General features: G+C 34.4%; 1 protein-coding gene across 1 annotated transcript; it reads left to right on the plus strand.

Moving 5' to 3' along the window:
* Positions 1-5,836: 5,836 nt before the first annotated feature.
* On the plus strand, positions 5,837-14,073 carry LOC125876732 (probable 1-acylglycerol-3-phosphate O-acyltransferase). The gene is made up of 9 exons (XM_049557969.1): positions 5,837-6,169; positions 7,363-7,599; positions 8,699-8,745; positions 8,862-8,980; positions 9,109-9,269; positions 10,583-10,692; positions 10,794-10,893; positions 13,329-13,452; positions 13,597-14,073. Exons 1-9 carry the CDS (start codon positions 5,982-5,984, stop codon positions 13,720-13,722), a joined length of 1,212 nt encoding a protein of 403 aa, XP_049413926.1. The 5' UTR covers positions 5,837-5,981; the 3' UTR covers positions 13,723-14,073.
* The last annotated feature ends 9,812 nt before the right edge of the window (positions 14,074-23,885 follow it).

Raw genomic sequence — 23,885 nt, forward strand, 5'->3', positions numbered from 1 at the left:
ATGCTAAGTATTAATTTTGGGTAAACTTTAAACAACCATAACTTTCAGTACAAGATGAGTTAGGTGGCCCATAAGATATCAAATGAAAGGTCTTGGAATCCTCTTTCCAACTCTACTGAGTTTGCTAGATTTCGAGCTCATATGAGGGAGATATGCCCATTTGAAGTGGGGTTGTCTAGTTAAGGAAAGCTAACCGAATTTAAGAGGGGTATTTTGGTATTTTGCTTACCCAATTAATTTAAAACGAATATTGGTAATATTTAGGGGTCTAAACTGATTTGGTTCAGTTTTACAAATCCTAAAATATGCTAGGGCTGTGAGAGGAGTTCAAGAAGAGGAGAAAAGGAGAAAAAGTCAAGCGTTTGTCTAGTTCTTGAGGATTTCGTTGCGAATTTCGCCAAGGGCTTGATCCCTAAGAGGTATGTGAGTTCACATAGCATTGGCTACATTCACCGACGCACCAATCATGATTAATTTAACATAATTTCATTCTTGAAATTAAAGGATTTGAGTTCTTGATGAGTTATATTGAAGTTTCCTTCATAAATCTTGATTTTGAGGTTTTGATGAGTTCTTGAGATAATCGTATGAGTTTTAAGGTTGTTTTTTTAGTATATTCTTGTACACTATGGTTGGGTATTCGATTCTAAGTAATTGGGGAAGAAACCATTCGATTCTAGATGAATTAGGGTCGAAAAATGAGTAAGGAAATTCGTCAAATTTTCTGGGAAAAGGAGTGGGACGCCGCGCCACTTAGTGCGCCCCACATCAGTGTCTATAGGAAGGGCTCTAGGGTGTCACGCCACTCAGTGCGCCCCAACCCAGGCTCTGCAATTCAAGGTCTGGCACCCTGCGCCACTCAGTATGCTAGGGTCGCCAGGTCCTCTACCCTTTCCCACTTCTTTTCGTTTGAGTTCCCTCGAATCGTACCTATGTTTTCTATTTGTTTTTTACACTATAAGGTACGTCTAAAAATCATGAGATCATCCATAACATAAGATTATAACCCTTGAATCCGAAATTCAAATTCAAGGTAGAGCTAAGAGTCAAGTCTAAAGAGTTCTTGGAGTCTTATCAAAAGTCTTTTACAATTGTTTTAAACTTGTTTGAAGACTTAAAGAATTGAGTTGAGAAAGAGTTGAGCCGAGTAATTTTCTTTAAAATGTTATAGGGGAACTAAGTACTCTCAAAGAGTAAATATTTTTCACATTTAAGATGAGAGGAAACACCGATTTCCAAAAGAGTTTTCATGAGTAGTTCTGAGTACCATCTCTTTTAAGAGATAGATTTTTGAGTAATAATCTCAAACCACAGAGAAAGTCATGATTTTAAACATATGAGCAGAGTATATTTTTGGGAGTAGCATTGAGCAGCGATATGGGGACGAGTTCATACAACTCAAAGTCATCATAAACCATGTAGCCAACGTGGGTAGAAACGGTCATACTTTTTAGATGATTCCTTATTGCTTTTTAAGCATAGCTAAGTGGATCCACTTAGTTGAGTAGTTCTATACCCCGACAAAGTATTGGATAGTTCTGGCAGCGTGGTTGAGATGTTGTATCATCACATAGCTCATAGTGATGGTTGTCGGTTAGAGAATTTCCCACAGAGTAACTTGTATTTTCATATACAAAACTAAGTTATTGTTGTGTCTTTCAATACACTGAGTTGTTATCTACATGTTTTAAAGTTTTCTTTATACTGCATCTTTATTACTGCTTTATATTTAAATGAGTTAAGTAGAGTTGAGACGAGGTAAGTGTTTCTTTCAGTTTTAGTTCAAGCTTATGTCCTATTTTTTATTTCCCCTTACATGCTCATACATTCAATGTACTGACGCCATTTGGCCTGCATCATTTTATGATGCAAATACAAGTAACTAGGATCAGCATCCAGGGCTTCGTTGATCCAGTTGAGCTTCAAAGTTGTTGGTGAGCCTCCTTGCTTCTAGAGGATCCCCTTTTTATCATTGTTTTGTCATTTCATTTTGTTAGGATGATCGGGGGTCTTGTCCCGACATCCCTCATAGTATTAGAGGCTTCATGGATAGATAGTTATAGTTCATTAGTCTTGTTCATTTCAATTATTGGTGTCTAAGACTTTAGTTGCCACTTTAGCTAGTGAATAGTTTTTCTTAAAAATTTTGAGTAGTTATTTGAGTTAAAGTTTTCATTTGAGTTACTCAATGTTGAGTAAGTCTTCCGCTAAGAGTTAAGCCAGGACAAGGGTTCTCTTGGGGCCATCAATGATTCTTGAGTGCCAGTCCCACCCAGGGTGTAGGCTCGGAGCGTGACACTAAATCTTTGAAGGATTTTGGTTTTACTCCTTGTAAGATGTAAAGAAGCTCCCAGTGCATTCCTTGAATAAGCTTATCCTTACAATTTAGGCTCACGTTCCTCCATCAATATATGAAATCTATAACCGATTCATCTTTCCTTTGGCGAGCATTCGTGAGTTCTACCATGCTTACCATACGCCTTGTGTTGTAGAAGAGATTGAGAAACTCATGCTCTAGTTTCTCCCAACTATCAATAGAATTGGGCTTGAGATCCGTGTATCAATCAAAGACATTTCCTTTTAGAGAGCGGACAAACTGCTTGACAAGATGGTCTTCATATGTTCTAGCATTATTACATGTCTCCACAATGTGTGCAACATGTAGTTTTGGATTTCCTTTACCCTAAAATTGTTGAAATTTGGGAGGTTGATAACCAGTAGGCATTTTGAAGTTATCAATTCTTGTAGTCTATGGCTTGGCATACATATGAGAATACTTGGTGGAGACTTGATACTTATCTTTGATTTTACCTTCAATGAACTCTTTCAAGCGATCAAGTGGGATCATTCCTTCAGAAGAAACTGGCATCTCATTAACAAGCGGTGTTTGCTTCGCATGATTTTCGATGTCTTGAACTTGAACACCCTTTCCAGGCGCGTGACTAGCCTCTCCATCTAAAAGGCCTTCCATTCTATCCATCAATTTGTCAATTCGAGACTCTTGGTGTTGTACATGCTTGGTTAAGTTCAGATTTGCAAGTTGTTCCTCAGAGCAAAAGGCATCAGTTACCATTGCTTGCATGATCATTGGAGAAGTAGGAGAATAACATGGATTGTCGCGTAAGTTGATCTCCATCAAACTCACATTACATGATGCATGTTGAGAGGATTCATTGGTTGAATAATAGTTCTCTTTTGTGGTAGAGTTCTTGGAACCAGATTGCTCAAGTAGAGTCAAAGTCTTCTTGATCTTTTCAGCAACACTGCTTCCTCTTTCTTAAGCATTTTGTGGAGGAACTTGATCCTTTTGGAGTCGAAGACCCAAAAACAAGAATTGTTGCGGACGACACTTGAAGTGTTTGTTGTCCTAGTGTATCAACCCTGCTCCTCGTAACAACTTTGAAACTTCCAAAGGTAATACCAAGAATTCCTGCAATTTTAGTAAAAAATTTCGAGCTAGTGGCGTTCGAGTCAATTGATTAAGAGTTGATCTTCATGGAAGTCATCTCGATATTATTTGATGCTTGAAAAGTTGATATGAGAGGTAGAGATTGTCCCATTGGGCGTGCTAGAATTTGTAGACAGTAAAATTTGCATCGAGAAAATAATAATCAAGAACGGAAAAATATCGCAACAATCGTATTTATTATTTCAAAGTGTTAGTGTTACAATCTTTATAATTCCTCTAAGTTGGCCTCTTCAGATATAAATTCAAGGGCTCTTGAGCTTGATCTTCGATTCAAGAGCTTTGAAGTTTGTTCTTGAATCTTCGATGAACTTGAACTTGAGCTTTATCTTGATCTTGACTTTTACTTAAATTCAAGGGCTTCGAGCTTGTTCCCTAATCTAATGGTCTTGATCTTGATCGTTCTTGAACTTGAATGCTTGAATTCTTAAATTTGTAGCTTATAGAGAAATTTATGGTGTTTGTACCACAAGCTTTCTCTAGCTTCTTGTTTAGAATTTCCGGTTCCTTTTCTGAATTATGAGGACCCCTATTTATAATTTTAGAATAGAGGAGTTGTGATTTGGAACAAGATTCCCTTCGACCAATCAAATTTAAGTGACATGACATATGAGCTTTATGGAGCAAGCTTGTCCTTTTGATACATGTCATGATCCTATTGGCTTCTTGTTGACTTGGCATGCCACATCATCTTCCACGTGGCACCAAAATGGGCCATGAGATTGGGCTTAGTGAACTGAGTTCATCTATTGTAGCCCACATCACTTAATTTGGACTTTAATCAAATACATATTTATTGGATTTAAATAATTACTCTAAATATATTAATCCATAATATTTATTCAGAAAAAGGCTCAAATATGCCATCGAACTTTTAGAAAAGACTCATTTATGTCATTCATTAAAACATAAACGTTTGGCTCATCTATGCCATTGCTATTAAAGAAATGGCTCATCCATGCCATTTTTTGTAACTCCAATTTTGCAAAACCACTTTTTACACCCCAAACAAGGTTTAACACTTTTGAATTAAATGTACACTTTTTGTTTCTTTTTCTTTAAGAACACGAAGAACGCATGAAGAACATAAACAACTCCCAAATTTTCAACATTTTCAATTCTTCACGAAATCATCTCAAATTTCGGCTACATCGTTAATTTTTTTAAAAAAAAACTAAACTTCTAAAATCATTTGTAGAGTTTAAAAAATTCACCCGTATTAAAAAAAACTCCAACAAATGAATTTGATTCGTGTTTTTGTAGTTGTTTTTTAACATTAGATATTTGTTGCCTAGTGTTTTTATGAGTCTATGTTCAAATTTTCAAATGATTTGAAGTGGTGGAGAAAATTCTATCATTAAAGAATGTTGAAGTTTAGAAACTTTATGAAGAAATTTCAAGTGGGTCTTGTTGAGTTAGGTTGAATTCGAACTCAAAAGATATTGAGTTTTGATATCTACCTCGGAGAGAAACTACTCTTGAAATTTGAGGCGATTTCGTGAAGAATTGAACATGTTTGAAATTTGGGAATTGTTAATGTTTTTTATGTGTTCTGAAGGAAGCAGGATAAAAAAAAATATACATTTGATCCAAAAACACCAATTGAAAAGCGTTAAACCTTGTTTGGGGTGTAAAAAAATGGTTTTGCAAAACTGGAGTTGAAAGAAATGACATGGATGCGCGCCTTTTCTTTAACAACTATAACATAGATCAGCCAAACTTTTAACGGATGACATAAATGAACCTTTTCTAAAAGTTTGATGGTATATTTGAACCTTTTCCCTATTTATTTAGGCTGATATAGTCACAAATTTAATATAATCTGAATCATTTTATAAATTTATATTTAATAAATTTAAAATGATTACATGTGCGTTTGTAAAGTTAAATCATTGTCTTGTCATGTCAAATTGTTGGAGAATTTATATATTTATTTTATAAGTATTTTCTTATTGGTTAAACCGAAATTGAACGTGAAGAATCAATAAAAAATATCTTATTGATTTGACGTATTTAAAAATAAAAAACTGAACAGATAATATATAAAATCGAACGATGCACACTCTACCTTTATTTATAGGACAAACTAGATTAATCCCAAACTTAAGATTTCTAACTTTTCACAAAAAAAAAAAAAAAAACTATAACATAGATATTTATTGTACTGTAACACAAATATATTTATAACCAAAAAAATATGCTAAAAATATGCGTTTGAATAGTTGACCAAATTAGGGGAAGAAGCAAAGGTGATGGTTGGAATATGGAATCTGCGGTTGGAGTTGCTCCGCCCACGTCACTGCCTACGTTTTTGCATCGCTGGAATTGAAATCTATTACTATGATACAATTTGATTGTCAAATACTAAAATATGAAACCGGCGAAGGAGAGAATGAGGTTAAGTTTCTTGGAAAGGTAATAGAGAACTTGGAGAACACTCTATCTAGCACATACGCCTATATTTTGGGGAGTTCAGCGACAAAAGGGGAAATTAATTATCTGTTGCATCAATCCCATGAGCATCGGACTAAGGAGGTTATCGAATTCATTGGTAAAAATGGCGGAACAAATCAATTCATCAGCCGCCGATAACACAGCTGCCGGAGCAAAACGGTGGTCATTTTGGCCCTCTTCTCTTCGTTGGATACCTACATCTACTGACCACATCATCGGTGCTGAAAAATGCCTTCTTTCTCTTGTTAGGTAATTCTTACTTATTTGTGTATTCCCGAATCCTCTGATATTTTCTGTTTAAATTCATTCATGTATATGCCTCAATCACATTCAATTGTTCTCTTAAGTGTTTTTCTTGTTCCAGCCACATAGCTGAGTGGTGGTCAATGGTCATGTAGGAGAAAACACTGCACATAATTCATGCTACAACACTTAGCGTGCTTCAGGCTATAGGTTCACACCAACTTCATCTGCTTGGATATAGAATGTTTAACTACTAGATTAGTCAGAGTGCGTGTAACCTAGGTTCTGTGGAAAAAAACTCATAATTATCCATTTCTCTCTTCAGTATTTATGATAGTTAGACTGCGCTCAACCATTTTCTAATTAGTCAATCATGTAGCTAATTTGATTGGATGTGTTACCAATCGTACTTAAAAGAATTGTTGTCATGGTAAATGATATTTTATACTACTGCATTTCAGCGTTATTAAAAGTGATCGGTGAATTCAGGGGTCACAGATGAAACCATATGCTTTAGATAGATGTGCATTTCTAAGAATGCAACTCAAAGTGGTCACAATAAGAAACATTCAATTACTTAAATCTCAACTTTGAGTAGTCAGATCAATACCAGCATTATTGTAAATGGATTCTTGAAATTAATTACTCTCGAAGGTGTTTCACTGGGTATGGACTTTAAAAAATGAAAGAAGAAATTAGTCTAAAATCATAAATATTTGTATGTCTATAAATCATGTCATTAAGGATAAAATGAAAAGTGTCTCATAAATTAAGGCATATAAGTCGAGATTGAGAGAGTATTTGAATTGTAATTTGATTATTGTAGTACTAATTCATATATGTGTAACTATTACGTTACATAATAGTGAGCTTCACTTTTCTCTTTCCATTTTAAGCCCAAAGACCTTGTTGCTCGTTTGCGCTTCTCCTTTTACAAACACTGCTGTATTCATTGGTTTAGTGAGTGGAAACTTTGGGGATGCTTTTAGAGTCAGTAATGCACAAATTTTTCATTTTATTTTATGTCGGGCAACATGTAGTTACCTTAAGGCAAACTATTCTTTCATCTATCATGAAAGTTTGTATGTTTCTTGGTTTTGTATCTTGTGGACTGCCTGCTTCAGTAAATAAAAACTGCAACTTTATGGTTATTGATGCTCAGAGGCTCACCTTGATTTATGCCTTTTGTCCAATATTAGGACTTCTTATACACAAGAGCAGGTCAACATTGGGTCTGGTCCACCAGGTTCAAAAGTTAGATGGTTTCGATCGGTGAGCAATGAACCGAGATTTATCAATACTGTTACTTTCGACAGCAAAGAGGGTTCTCCTACTCTTGTTATGGTCCATGGATACGGTGCCTCTCAAGGTTTCTTCTTTCGGAATTTTGCTGCCCTTGCAAAGCATTTCAAAGTAATTGCTATTGATCAGCTTGGGTGAGTATATATTATGTGTAAATTTATGAGCACATTCGTAATTTCATACAGATGTTTTCCTCCCTCTTGAAACATTCTATAGTGGTACTTACCCCATATATGTGAAGTGATATAGAAGAGTAAATTTAATGACTTTTTGATTCTAGATGTTTAGTTGTTTGGTAAGTTGCAATAACTAAGATATACTGAAAGTGAAATTGTCTTCTAATTATAGGTTATTGCGCATAAATGTATACTTTGGGACACATTTGGGTCAATTTAGTTGGACAATATGCTCTTAACCAAGCATTCAAATCTTCATTGGATGGAGATATTTACATACCAACTGAAAATAGATTCCCTTTGGGTGTATCATAGTGAAGTTCTGTTTATTGGTTTGCATATTCACTTGAGTTATAACTTGAGCAATCCCTTCATTTAGTCCTGCTAGTTGCTGTAGTTGTTGGATGATCAGCTTTGTGCTAGTTTCTTTTTTGTTTAGTTGATGCTTCAGTGAATGGCTAATAATGAGAATGATTCGAGCGTCACTAATTTTTCATTTGAAACCTACGTAATGTTATTATGGGGTGATACAATAATGTTGTAGCCAAGTTATATTAATTAGTAGTTAATGAGGTACACAATGTGCCGTTGCCCTCAAACTGAATAGATCGCAACGAAATTATTCAAGGCACTACCTGACTTGTAAGTGCAGAAAGTTTAAAGTTTTAAAAGATTATCAGGGTTGATTTTCAGCCCTTTCTATGTAGAAAATATTTATACAAGTGTCACATGAAGGCTTTCTGTGTCAACCTTTGTAAAATAGACCTATTTTTGGGAATGGTAACAAAAAAAGACGATGTATCTGTGTTGTGACATTGACACTTATTTATTCTCCTGGGAAGTTTGTGGAGGCTTACCGGTCTAATTGACTATGTGTTGCTTCCTTTTGCTTTCTTTAGTTAGCAGTAGCTTCAAGAGCTGCTGTTATAAGTCCTAGAGTAGAACGGAAGGAGTGGTGAAAGTCTTCCAATAGATGTCACTTTTATGTAGAATATAAAGAACGAAAGAGACAAATGAGCATAATGGTAGTTCTCTGACTGGCTAATGTATTATGCAGCTGGGGTGGATCAAGCAGGCCTGACTTCACATGCAAAAGTACCGAAGGTTAGTCTTACAAGTTGATTACACATTTGAGTACCTTTATTCATTTGGAAGATACCATATCTGTGGCTTATTTACTGAACAATTTTGTTCTGAAAGAGGCATCTTTTCTAATGCAGAGACTGAAAATTGGTTTATTGATTCCTTTGAGGAGTGGCGCAAAGCCAAAAATCTTAGCAACTTTATTTTGCTTGGGCACTCTTTTGGAGGGTATGTCGCTGCTAAATATGCTCTCAAGGTGATCAATTTTCATAGAACTCAATTTTTCAGAAAAAATAAGAAATTCATAGAAATGTGAAATTGTAGTTTAATATATATGGTTATGTATATTTTACTGCTGATTAAACGATTCTATTTCTCTTGTAGCATCCTGAGCATGTTCAGCAGTTGATTCTGGTAGGACCAGCCGGATTTACATCACAAACTGAACATATGTCTGAGCGGATGACCCAGTTCAGAGCAACTTGGAAGGGAGCTGTCTTGAATCATCTGTGGGAGTCTAATTTTACCCCGATGAAAGTTATCAGGTAGATGCTTTTCTAAACACTTGCTTCTTCTCTAGTCTAACATGCTGCTGGACATTTATTTTGCATCTTTTACTGCATTATACAAACATTTACAGTGATACTCTTGATATGTCTGATTTTTCCCATTTGTTCCTTCTTCTCACTGTAGCCTCTGGTTAGTGCAAGCTTTTACTTTACTCGGCGAACATTATTCATTTTAAGACTAACGCCTAAAATGTTTATGATTCATTTCTCCTTTGTTCCCCTTCTTCGAATGATATGATCATATGGCGAGCATATGTACTTCTGTTGCAAATGCTTTGCCTGGGTGTCAATGTTTTTCGAGGAATGCATGATAAAGGACCTGAGGGAACCCATATAAGATACTGACAGGTGGATTCAATATACTCTTTTGGTTTCTTAGCTATCTAATCTTAAGTACTGTCCCACTCGATGGTTTGCTTCGTCTTAATTTAGTTGTTTCCTTTCCTTGAATGGTTCACACATTCCCAAAGTTTGAAAGCAAATGTAAGACATCAAGCACTTAATCATGCCTCTATCCGAAATTAGTTGGCATCATCTAGATGAATCCACTACATTGTACGTAACACAAAATGTCTAACGCAAAAAAAAAAAAAAAGATATCAAACCTTTTCTTTCTCCCCTTTAAAAAGATGTTTGGTTGGGATAACAAGGTAACTTTTCATCTTAGTATGTAAATAGGAAATGAAGGGACTAACCTTCTCTTTATTTGATTTATCATAGTTATCTGTAAAATTAAGCTATTCATCATGTGTTTGGATTTTACGTGATACATGAGCCATACATATTTTTTTTAATTTATGAAAAGAAAAGACTGCCGTTGTCCTGAAAAATGCCTTTTATAAGTAAGGGTACCCTTGTGGGCTTTGGTTGCTAATCTTTCCCTCTGCCTCACTCTCTCATAATCCTGTAGGTGTTCAGTAACTAAAAGAGTTATTAAGTGCTAGAGACATTTCTTTTAAGACAAGATACCCGGTATTTGTCAATGATTTGACAAAAAAGATTGACTCCACTGGTGGTTGTTTCATATTCTAGATTTTTGAAAAATCATACATGTTGATGCCTGTGCATATTTACTGACTTGTAGAGTTGGTACTACTCATATACTTGATAATTGATACTTTATCTTGTATATTGACTTCTTTTTGTGGCTCTAAGATGCTCCCTGTAGCTGTCCGGGATCCTTTCCTGGATTGAGGTTTTAACTGGCCTAGTAGTTCTGAAAGAATTTTGTATAGATGGCCTTATTTATCTGAAGAGTGCTAATATTGCTGGCAATTTAAATAATGCAGAGGCTTAGGCCCATGGGGTCCAGACCTTGTTCGCAAATACACAAATGCTAGATTTACTGCATATTCTAATGGAGATGATTTGACTGAGGAGTCGTCCAGACTACTCTCAGGTACGTTGCAAATCTTATTTATTGACATTGTTTTTTTATTTCTCTTGATGGTTGTATACATTGCACATCTTAAGTTTCTAATATTGATTGTTTTATGGAAGATTATGTATATCACACTTTGGCTGCAAAACCTAGTGGAGAGCTATGCTTAAAATATATATTTTCCTTTGGAGCATTTGCCAAGAGTCCTCTTTTATACAGGTGATATACCCACTCTCTGTCTCTCTCTCCCTCTCCCTCTTCCCCACCCCCATCTCTTTCTCTTCACACACAAGAACACATGCAAATGCATGCTAATGTTTATTACTGAGTTGCTGAAAACCTAAGATTCCTGCTACTGTAGATCCTTACAGTGTCTAGCTCTGAATCCGTTCAGTATTGTTCAGTTTCTGTTCTTATAATGCTGCTATAATGGCTTCTGCTTGCCACACTTTGCTGGAATATGAGGCTCTCGTTAAAATTATAGAGGTAGAACTTGGATTCCCCACTTATTTACATGTGATATGAGATGTATCAATTTAGTTGCAAGCACAGATCATGAGTGATTTGATGCATGGGTTCTCTGTTTCTTCTCAATCAGCAGCGCGGCAGTAATTTATACTGTACCTGCAGGAAGGGGAAAAACATAAAGAGAGAAAATGTTTAAGACAATAGATGCTACTCAATAGTCCTTTTATCACTTAAGAGGGTGGGAATGAGGGAACTAAATGGAAGACTGCATGAACTCTTCGGCATTACAGTTGATGCAGTAAGATAGAGCTTGCCTTCACATCTTTGCAATAAGGTCTTCTCGGAAGCTAATAAGAACTATTCCTCAGCTTATTTTTAGAATGCTAATTCAAATGAATTTGCACTGTGTAGACAGACTTTAGGATGTAAATGAGTAAAAGAATTGGATGGTTCAGTTATGCAGTTAATTCAAGCAACTAAATGTAAGTAAGAGCCTCACTACATGGGAATTTATTCTCCAAAAAGGATGAGGGCCATGAAGATGTAGTAACTAACGTTGTCTAATTCCCAGGCACTGTAATTTTAAGCATTCAAAAAACGGCTGGACTGATGTGGTTTAATAAGTAATTATTTGCAATTGTATACTAATTTGCCATTGCTAGGAGCCCTCACCCTCTTGTCGTTTAAAGAAAAGGAAATTCTTGAACTGGTCATGATGACTAGCATACAACCATTATAAACTAAATAACACTTTTTGTGATATTTGATATTTTAATCTTTGCCTGTGTTAAATTGATCTTCATCTCCTGTTTAGACCTTTATATGAACTGGCATTGTAGGTGCTATAATACAGCGAATGAAACTGATAATAGAGGTCAAGGTAGTCCTAAAATCACATTGAGAAAAGTTACCGAAGACCTATATCTCTCTCTGAGTCAGTGCAGGTCTTAGCTTAGGAACATAACACAATTGAAGTGAAACATCTATTTAGGCTATACCAACTTGTAAAATCATGTTCGGTTGTTGTTACATTTCTCTCGGTCCTATATGCACCTGGAGTCTTTCTTATTCTGTTTAAGAGACATTTATGTCCTAGTGGAAATATGAGATCTAGAGAACCTCAAGTATCCCTTGAAATACAAATTATTTTATATTGGAAAAAAGTAGGCTTGATATGAGAGGAATAGGTATAGTCGATAGCTAGTTTAGGAATGAGATGTAGTTGATTGATTTATTCATTGTGGTAAAGTAAAATGCCAGGGAGAATTATTTCATTTGTTTGATGGAATAAGTATATTTCGGTAACCAAGATGATTTGGCATGGTATTCTCTGTGTGTAGTTAATAGTCTGTAGGATGAGATCATAAAAGTTAGTAAAGCTCAAACAAAATATGTAAAGAATGTTGTAGTATTCTGCTGATGGATGGGGTTCACATTGCTTGATACCTGTTATTTAACGTGTCAGTAAGCATTTGACCTCTTTTATGCTATGAAGCATTTAGTGGCCTTGTGACCATGAATATTTTTACTTCTTCAGAGTTGAATTCGGGGAATCATGTTTGGCCATAAAATTTCAGAAAATTCCAGAATTCAACTCGACACTTCACAAGTTGAATTCCGGAATTTGAAAAACACCAGAAAGTTATTTTACTTTTTTCACTCCAAATCACTCACAAAAGTCCAAAAACAACTCCAATTTGTATTCATGTCGGAACACAACTCCAATTTCCAAATGCCTTTTTTCACTTTGAAAACAAAAACCATTGTTTCATATTTCACAATTTTCATGGCCAAATCGCATGTCCAAACGCCAACAAATTATGCCTGGATTCAGGACATATTGACCCAAGAGTACCTGGATTTTGACTTCCATTCTTGCTGTGAATTCCTTGAAATTCTAGTGGACCATTTTTTTAATGAACCATTTCTGCCCTTGGTACGTTCTACGCAGTCTGGGATGTTTACACACCATGCTCCTCCCTATGAACAAAGTTATTTAATAAATCTTGAAATAACATTATTCTTATGGGGCTTTGGGATTTCAGAAGCCTCTTAGATATTCCAGTCAAAATAGAACTAGCTAGGGGTACATGATGTTAAATTGTCAAGTAACTTGACTCTCTAAACCTTGATGAGAATTTTAGCTGCGATTCTCTACTAATATCTCGGACTTCTTATAATCACAGAGCACCAGATTGGAAGGTGCCAACAGCTTTCATATATGGACATGAAGATTGGATGAATTACCAAGGAGCGCAACAGGCAAGGAAGAATATGAAGGTTCCATGTGAAATCATTAGGGTCCCTCAGGTTCTCTCTTTCTTTCCCTTTTCCTGCCCCTCCTTAGAAAATAATCTTACTTCTAATTATTGTTTCCCGAAACTACATAGTAGTATAAAGTGAAGCACCAGGGATAATCCCCAGTTACTGACAAAACCCTTCTCTATCTTGCAGGCTGGTCACTTTGTATTTATGGAGAACACATCGGCATTCCATTCTGCTGTACTCTATGCTTGTCGTAGATTTATATCACCAGAGAACACCAATGACTCGCTTCCTGAAGGCTTGGTATCTGTCTGAAGGAGACACATTGCCGTGGTGCTTTCATTATGTGTGGTATAGGTAGAGATAATGTACAATAGATAGCATTGGTTTATGTTCTGTCAAATGAGTTTACTGGTCTGAGTGATGTATCCTAAAAATTTCTCAGAACATAAAGTCAATATTGAGGAAGCCATGAATGGGCAGCATTCTTTTCTGCCGCTCCTTGCTTGTAGGAAGTCGATGTACATATAGCTGAATGATTTATGTTCTTGAAACTACATTTCTGTTCTTATATGAAATAGTGAAATATTATATGTCAATAGTTGCTAAATGAACAAGATAGTATATAAATAAAATTTGAATCAACTAGCATGTCAATTCCAGTTACATGGTTCTGATGTGCTTTGTCAAGAAGTAAAGTTACTACTCTGTTATTCAAAATAGACATAATCAGTCACAAGTGCCATATTAGGTGTCAGCAGGGCCCAATTATTCTACATCCATTGGTATGAACCAGCCAAATGGATATCTACAATGCTTTCCATAAAGAGCTTCATACGAAGTGCTTTCCATGAATAGCTTCATATATTGAGTGTAATATAATTGTTGTAAAATAATATTAATTATATTAAAATATAATTTTGAATAAGTAATTAAATATAAAAAAAAATGAAGTGCAAACTTTTGTAAATGGTCAATGTGAATTGTCATATGATGACTTGTTTATTGAGGTCAAAATGAGTGATATCATATGAGCTACAAATATGATGATTAAACTTTATACTAGGGTGAATATAATTTTTTTTTGTAGCATTATTATATTCTTCAATCACTATTACAATTTATAGTTGTACATCGTTTATTGAGTTGATATCACATTTTCTCAGTTGATTAAACTTTATATTTTGTTTATCTTGGTATAGTTTTGTCTGTGTATATATTATTAATATTGTATTCAATCTCATGTGACAAAGTAATGTTCAAACAATAATAATTTTTTTTAATATATTGAACATTTAAGTTGACAATTTTTTTCATATTCTAATATTTATAAACCAACAAGAGGAGTAAGAAGACAGTATTGAGTCCAAAGAAAAGTGAATTGTACAAATATGATTAATTTGATTCATTACTTTCTAAATAACGTGTGTATTTCATTTATGAAACACGTGTTCTCCCTGATATATCTTGTTCCTTTCCATTGATCTACTCTGTCCCAGCTTTAAGAAAAAATGGTCTGCCTTAGGTGTAGTTGGAGAAGAAAGGAAAGGAAAGAATAGGGAACATCGAGCTTAATTCCAAGAATGTAACCATTTTCAGGTACATTGAGCTTATTTTTGATATTTTTCTCTTCAAATGAAAACACTTTCAAATTTTTTTTCAAATCCCTTCTTCATGAGCGGAAAGTCCAGTATTCCTACTTCACTTTATTGAAAGTAAAGTATTTAAAAATTGCTATATATGGGAAATTATATATATAATATATCAAAATATTTTTAATCTTGTGATCTTAAACATGTCATTTGAAAGTTTGACAAAAGAGAAAGAAACATTTTTCTATGTTCCGAAATAAATTAAAAATGACAAATAAAACGAAAGACACAATACAATTTTTCTTTTCTTAAAAAGGACTTAAAATAATTTCGTTATTACCAAATAACGGGGCCACTCAAATTTGAGGATCTAAGATGAATATCTTATTTTTAAAAGCATGGAGCAGCCCCTGAGGCAAAAGTAACTTTGTTTGTTGCTGTTTCGACAATTGTTTCCATGAAAATCATGACTTTCACATCACCAAAAGAAATTTGAAATTATCTTAAGAAAGAATATGTTGGAGATGAAAGAATATGAGATATTCAGTGGCCAATTTATAGGAAATAGGTGATCTTCTCAGTTTATTGTATTAGCCCATTAATATTTTGGTGACATGGCTTTCAGGCGATTTCTTTGTGAAATTTTTATGGAACCCTCTATAGGGAGTTAGGTGAGCAGTATGTATAGTCTGAAAATTGTAGAGTTCATTTTGAGCATTTAGGGGCAAAATTATCGAAATTAGGCGACTTTTTCAGTGTTTTGTGTGTGTTAGCCCATTAAGATTTTGGTGATATGACTTTCAGACGATTTTTTTGCGAAATATTTACGGAACCCTCTGTAGGGAGTCGGGAGAGCAATACGTACTGTAACACCCCATAATTTTTTTGAACTAAGATTCGAACCATCCTTCGTTATGAGTAGGATTTTACCAAGAAATTTAAAATTTCTTAAGTATTAAGGTCAAGTCACTAGATATAGCACCTTGAGTTCCAAAAAGAATTAAAGAGAATTCATTCAAGTCATTCCTTAGTTCTTTAAAGTTGTGGGTCAACTTCAAACGACCATAACTTTGGCTACATGATTAGTTAGGAGACCCATAAGATATCAAATGAAATATCTCTGAGTCCTCTTTTCAACGCCACCGAGTTTGCTAAGTTTCGAGCTCATATGAGGGAGATATGCCCGTTTGAAGTTAGGTTGTCTATTTAAGGAAGTTACCCGGATTTAAGAGGGGTATTTTGGTCTTTTCCATACCCTATCAGATTTAATTCATTTTTAGTAACTAAATAGGGGTCTAAACTGATCTGGTTCAGTTTACACAATCATAATTCACGCTAGGAATTTAGAAAAGAGTTCAAGAAGAGAAAAGAAGAGAAAAAAAAAGGAGAAAACAGGAGAAAAGTCAAGGTTTCATCAAGTTCTTGAGGTTTCGTTGTGGATTTTCCAAGGGTTTGATCCCTAAGAAGTGTGTAAGCTTCCACAGTTTTGGGTTTGTTCACCCACACGCCAATCATGATTTATTCAGCGTAAATTTGTTCTCGAAATTTAAGGATTTAAGCTCTTGATGAGTTCTTGATAAGTGTTCTTGAAGTTTCATTCTAAATCTTGTTTTGTTGGGATTCCGATGAGTTCTTGAGATAATCGTATAGATTTTAAGAGTTGTTTTTAGTAGATTCTTGTGTACTTTGGTTGGGTATTCGAATCTAAGTGATTGGGAAAGAAATCATTCGATTCTAGGCGAGTTAGGGTCAGAAAACGAATTCGTCAATTTTTCTGGGAAAAAGGATGGGGCGCCGCGCTACAGGGTCTAGCGCCCCGCGCCACTCAGTACGTCAGGATCGCCAGGTCCTCTACCCTTTCCCACTTCTTTCCGTTTGAGTTTCCTCGAATCGTACCTATGTTTTCTAGTTGATTTCTACACTCTAAGGTACGTTTAAACATCGAGAGATCATCCATAACAAGATATCATAACCTTAAATATAATTCAAATTCAAGGAAGAGTTAAGAGTTAGTCTTGAGATTTCTTCAGAGTTGTTTGAGAAAGTCCCTTTGAGTCTTTTTGAGAAGTCTTCTACATTTTTTAATAACTTGTTTCAACACTCAAGTAAGAGAGCATGAGAGTGAGGATAATGTATGCATGAGTCTACACTATCATCAAGATCCTTCATATCATGAATTCTAAATCTTGAATTCATAATTCAAATTCAAGAAAGAGTTAAGAGTAGAGTTCAAGAAAGTCTTTGAGTTCAATTGTGAATCCTTTGAGATCAATTATAGATTTGAGATAAGTTTTGAGGAAGTAAGTATGAGAATGAGAACAATCGTATACCTGAGTTCCATATAGTTATTTAGATCCTTGAGTCGAGTCGTTCAAGCCCATAAATTGCACATGAACTCTATCAGTTGAGTATCTTTGAGAGGAGTAGTATCTTCAAGTTCTAAGTCTTGAGTATTGAGTTCCTAATTATTTTGGGATTATATTCCTAATCATGGGGCTACTACATGTTACCCATGAAGGTCCTTGAGTTGAGTAGTTCATGCCCATAATTCCGCATGAACTCTATGAGTCGAGCAGTCTTGAGATGAGAAGCATTGAGCCCTTGAGTTGAGTAGTTCATGCCCATAATTCCGCATAAACCCTTCGAGTCGAGCATTCTTGAGATGAGTAGTATCATTGACTTGTTGAGTTCCAGAGTTGTTGAGTTCCAAGTATTGAGTCTTATGCATGGTTATTGAAAACCTTAAATTGAGTCGTTGACGTCCATAATTCGGCATGAACCCTATTTTAAGAAGTCTTTTTACCAATTGTTTTAAAACTTGTTTTAAGACTTGAGCAGATGAGTTTGAGGAAGAGTAGAGCTGAGTTCATTTTCTTTAAAATGATATATGGCAACTAAGTATTCCCAAGAGTAAATGTTTTCACATTTAAGATGAGAGGAAACACCGATTTCCAAAAGAGTTTTCATGAGCAGTTTTTGTACCATCTCTTTTAAGAGAAAGATTTTTGAGTAATAATATCAAACCACAGAAAGAGTTATGTTTTTAAACATATGAGCTAGTTACATTTTGGGAGTAGTATTGAGCATCGATATGGGGACGAGTTTAGATAACTCAAGTCTCCATAAATCATGTAGTCAACGCAAGTAGAAAGGGTCATACTTTTTAGATGATTCCGTAAGGCTTTTTAGCATAGACTAGTGGATCCACTTAGTAGTAGGTTCTATACCCGACAAAGTATAGGACAGTTCTGGGAGCGTGGGCTAGACGTTATATCATCACATAACTCATAGTGATGGTTGTCGGTTAGAGAATCTCCCACAGAGTTATATTGTATTTTTATATACAAAATTGAGTTGTTATTGTAATCTTCAATACATTGAGTTGCTATCTACTGTTTTAAAAGCTTTCTATATATTGCATCTTTTATTGTTGATTTATCTTGAGTTGAGTATCTAGAGTTGAGTATCTTGTTGTTAAGTTGAACCCTATTCATCAGAGTTGAGTCTCTTATTAATGAGTTGAAATATGTTTCATTTAGTTGAGTGAGTAGAAATATGTTTCATTGAGTTGAGTGAGTTGAGAAAGGTAAGTATGTTTCTTTTCCATCTGCTCAAGCTTATGTTTATACTTTAGAATTCCCCTTACATGTTCGTACATTCAATGTACTGAGCCATTTGGCCTGCATCGTTTCATGATGTAGATACAAGTATTCAGGATCATCAACAGGCGTTTCGTTGATACAACTTGCAGTTCCAATTAGCTATGGTGAGCCTCCTTGTTTCCGGAGGATTTCATTTACTTTTCAGTTTCGCAAGGATGTCGTGAGTCTTGTCCCGACTTCCATCTTTGTCATTTAGAGGCTTCATAGATAGACAATAGAGTTTGAGAAGTCTGTTTCATTTATTTTTTTAAATGTTTTAAAGACTTGAGTTACCTATTTCTGGCGACTTGAATATATTATTTTATTCAGAGTTAATCTTTTGAGTTAAAGATTTTGTAATTGAGTTCAATAAATTTTATTCAGTTTTAAGCTTTTGCATGCTTAAGTTAGTCTTGCGCTTGTAGTCAGCCTGGATGAGGGTTCGCTTGGGAAGCAACAATGGTCCTTGAGTGCCAGCCACGTCTAAGGTGTAGACTCGGGTTGTGACACGTACAATCTCACAATTTCTAGAGTTCATTTTGGGCATTTAAGGGTCGATTTAAACAAATTAGGCAATTTTTCAGTTTTTCATGTGTTTTAGCCCATGAATATTTTTTGTGTGTTAGCCCATAAATTTTTTGATGATATGGCTTCTAGAGTCTATACTTCTCATCTCCATTCTTATCTCAATCCTTAGTTACGACCTTATTAATGGCGTGAATTTGTCCCGAGGGGCAAACAACCGCATTTTCAAGTTAAAACGAGCCACAATGCGGAAAAGACCAAATTTATCATTTTTCGTGTGCTATAGTCCATGAATTTTTGGTGATACGTGATCCCCGCTTGTTTTTGGCCGAAATTATTCATGGACATCCGTTACGACCTTATTAATGGCGTGAGTTGGTCCCTAGGGACAAACATACACATTTTCAAGTTCAAACGAGCCCCAATGCAGAAAAGACCGAATTTACTGTTTTTCGTGTGCTAGTCCATGGATTTTGGTGATCTATAGCACACAAAAACAGTAAATTCGGTCTTTCCCGCATTGCGGCTCGTTTAAAAATGCTTTAAATGCATAACCAAAAACTTAACGCTAGTCTTAGTTGGCTAAAGATTCTTTGACACATCTCACATGCCCAATATTATTGTTTCAATTGTTCTGATGATGAATCCATGTGTTCAAGTAACAATTAATGGTCTTAGATTAATCCCATAATTAGCATAGTTACTTCTTGATAGAATTCCACCTAAAAATAAATAAAATTGTGGTCTTTTCTCAAATTATTTTTGTTCAATAAGTCCGCTTAGGAAGAAGAGAATAATTGCTTTCTTTCGAATCTACTATTATTTCAATAAATTATTCTAGGGATACATAATAATTATTAACCTCTAAAAGGAAAATAATAATAAAGGAGGATTCTTGGTGAGAAGGGAATTTTATATTTGCGCTACTCTCTCCGCCTCATATTAATTGATCATCTTGTATTAAAACACATCTAAACTATTAGTTATTTTCTTTTCCTACCTAAATGATGGTCATGGTCCAAATCCACTCTTCCAAGTGAGAAAATGTATCCGAACGTATGCAATATAATTTACTCAACTATGAATCAGAGTCAAATTTCACAAAGAACAACACATATGCAATCAAGTAAGTAAGGAATTCTCACCAATTACTCTAAGTCAAACACTTAATACTATTTTGAATTTTTGACAAAAAAAACCTTGAAAGAAAGTAACGATCCAATGTATTTCATGATTTTACATATATATAAGAGTGATTTTATGTTAAATTTAGCCTTGGATAATATCTCTATTATCCCAATTAAGAGCATTAAGGACACGGGTAGTTTTCTTATTTCTAGCTCGAAGTATTAGATGAAGGCTAGTATCCTAAATTTTTGTTAATTAATCTTTTCCAACCTCATTTTTTCTCTCTCGAGCTCAAATCAAAGAAAATGAGCAAGTCCTAGGGTGAAATCCTTTTAGAAACATTAAAGAACAAGAATAATTAAAGAAACAATTTAACTCACTTCATTAAGAATAAAAATCATTCAATACATAAGCAAAACAAGAGATTTAATCCAAACATTAATCATTAAAAAATTTCATAAACAAAATTTAAGAATGTAATAATATACTACAATCTTAATCAATCAATACATAATAAGGAAACGACGAAATAAGTAAAGGTAAAAAATTTTATCATCAAAGTCTTCAAATCTTCAATCCCAATTGTATGACAAAATATGACAATATTTTTCCAATTAGAGCTTCTGCGATACAGGAAGATACATAAATGCATTCGATCAGTTATAATTATGATCACTTAACAATATAGGTATGAGGATAATCTATCTAAACAATTAGAGGATCAACAAACCATGACATAATATCAACCCTGTGTGTAAACAATTAGAAGATTGTAGCAAGACAGATGATACGAGAGCTATAGAACTTGCAAGGAAGAGAGACAATCTCAAGTTCAAATGAGTATTTCAAATACATTCTATTATTTTGGCTAAAACATTCCTTTCACTTTCCATAAGTTCAAGCCAGAGGCGTATCTAGCGGGTGTTCCGTGGGTTCACGTGAACCCATGCTCCCCTCTCTAGATTATATATAATAGTGTTATATATTTTTAAAAATATTTAAATATAGAGGTGTGAACCCACGTTAAAAGTAGCATATAATAATATGACCATGATTAGGTGCACCTCTCGAAGCAAAGATAGAAATTTAAAATCTTATATCTATCTTGTTTTTGTTAGTAACACCCCTCCAAGTGGTTACCGGTAACACTTTTGGCATTTCAATCAATTTTTCTTTTGTTTCTTGCTTTAATCTTTCAAATTTTTCAAGTGTGTAACATTTGAAATTCCTAAAAAGAATTAGCATGGTAAAATTTCTATATAATTAAATCAAATGTGTATATTAAAATTTAAAACTAGTAGTATTATATATGTTGGATCTATAATTTTTAAAATTTAACGGTTCAGTGTTAAGAACGTAAAGGTCAAACCGATCAAATTTATATCTTAGATGCATCGTTTTGTAATAGTGCACCCATCCTTCCGAAATCCTAGATACGCCTCTGTTCAAGCAATCCAAGTCATACGAAACAAAAATAGTCTCTAGAAATTAAAATTAAAGATAACAATTTCAACTTGAGAAAACAACTTGGTAACTGATAGAATTGGATCATCAATCATGTTGATTATTCATCAGGAAATTTGCTATTCTTTGAATTTGGACCCTCGATGTCTTTACCACCTGCACATGTAGAATATCACTTTATGAGATAATTGAGTGACCGTCTGAAAAGTCAATTCTATCGAACTAATATTTCAAATAAATAAAGTGTAGTAAGGGAAATGAAATAGAAGCATAAACTTATTGCCATGTTCAGGTAGGGTAGCACTTGGAGATGTAGGATTTTTGAAGAGACCATCCCTAGGATCGTAATTGACAAATGCAATGATGTTGCTTGGATCAACCATGTTTTGTTCACCAATATCTTGCTGGAAATTAGCATTAGTTGCTCCCAATCCATTAAGTGTCACATTTCCAACACTTGTATTATTGTGATACCTGAATGTGTTGTTACATGGGCAGGATTGAGATCCAAGTTATAACCATTTGGAGTATGATTATCCAAGACGTAATCATGATGACCCACATTATTAAACGCCAAAGAAGACTTATAATTAGTGCTCCCAATAATTGGACCCGACATTGCAAATAACAGACTGTGTTGTTGTAGTCGACCACCAACATCATTTTGGGCCGAAAAAGATGGGTTGAGGTAGTGGGGTTGAACCTGAAGTTGTGGGTGATGGAGTTGCTGCTGAGTTGAAATAGCAAAAATGTTATTGATATTAACTGGTGGAAATTCTGAGATTCTTTGGATTTGATTTGGAACATTTATTTGAAGACGAGGCATTTTTCCAAGATTTTTGCAGCTCTTTTTTTTTTCTTTCTAATGATGTGTTACAGCTACTTCTTTGTTGAGAATCAATTGAGGATCCGTGATGAATATTTTTTCTCTTTTTAAGGCCTCCAATTATTTTCACGACATTTTTGAAAGAAAAAAAAACTCAAAGGAGAGTTGGACTGTGGATATAATTATTATCGCAAACTCGTTGTCATTTATGTATGTTTAAAATGCATGATACAAGTCATATATGATAATATACTTTTTTGTAGATATTCGATGAAAGACAAAAATCTTTTGAATTAGCAATATTATTATTTCATTGAATAAACATAACAAAAGAAAATAGAAATTAGCAACAAATAACTAAACATTTGATATAAGTTTCTTGCTAATCCTCTTTACTTAGCGAGTGTTTTGATAAAAAAAAATGTGAGGACTAAAGATGAGAATAATTTCCAAACATTTACTAATGGAAATGATGTAAAATTAAAATTTTGTTCTAATAAATGATTTTGATAAAAAATAAAATAAAATTAAGATCATTGTAGAAAAGTAGATCTCAGAAGTGTTCGTTGAAAAATCATTCCAAGCTAAATATTTTTTAATAATCGAGTATCAGAAAATAACTTCATTAAAAATATTTTTTTTGCAAAATAATACACCCCCTCCCCAAACAAACATAAATACATGATAGATATATATTACCACTCCAATTTTTTAAAGGATGTACCTGTAAGTGACTGGATACTTGCTTCCTTGTAAGACCAAACACATTCATCACTTCAACAATGTCTGTTGGATAACATTCTACATGTTCCATAAGGATGTAACTTTGAATTAATCACTACTTCAATATTTCTATATCAAGTCAAGGTACATGAAAAAACAATAATCACTATTTCGTAATCCCAAATAAGTAACATTAGCTAAAAGTATGAATTTTCATTGTTTATATAGCTACATATATATAGAAACAAACTGTAGGCAAAATTAATTACTAGCGAGGTAAACTTACTTCCTTGACCAAGTTGTTCCACAACTTTTGTGAAATTGGAATGAAGATCAACAGTCCATTTTGCGCAATTCGTACGTGTACAAGTCTTATTAATAACACCGCTATGACTTTCTCCTACATTGATCTCTTTTATACCTTTTCTCCCTCTCTTCCTCTTCAACTTGTATTTATCAGCTGATACAACATCAATTTCACCCTTATGGATATTAATTATTGTTATGTTCCTCAGTATCAACATGCATATTCTTCTCTCCAACTTGTTCTTCATCTCTTACAATATTGTTATCATAAAT

Source organism: Solanum stenotomum, chromosome 9, assembly GCF_019186545.1.
Source record: "Solanum stenotomum isolate F172 chromosome 9, ASM1918654v1, whole genome shotgun sequence".
In the NCBI taxonomy this organism is placed as follows: domain Eukaryota; kingdom Viridiplantae; phylum Streptophyta; class Magnoliopsida; order Solanales; family Solanaceae; genus Solanum; species Solanum stenotomum.

Coding starts and splice junctions, on each gene's coding strand:
- LOC125876732 (XM_049557969.1), top strand. CDS start 5,982: ATGAGCATCGGACTAAGGAGGTTATCGAATTCATTGGTAAAAATGGCG. Junction 6,170..7,362: donor TGCCTTCTTTCTCTTGTTAG/GTAATTCTTACT, acceptor GTCCAATATTAG/GACTTCTTATACACAAGAGC. Junction 8,746..8,861: donor CACATGCAAAAGTACCGAAG/GTTAGTCTTACA, acceptor TTTCTAATGCAG/AGACTGAAAATTGGTTTATT.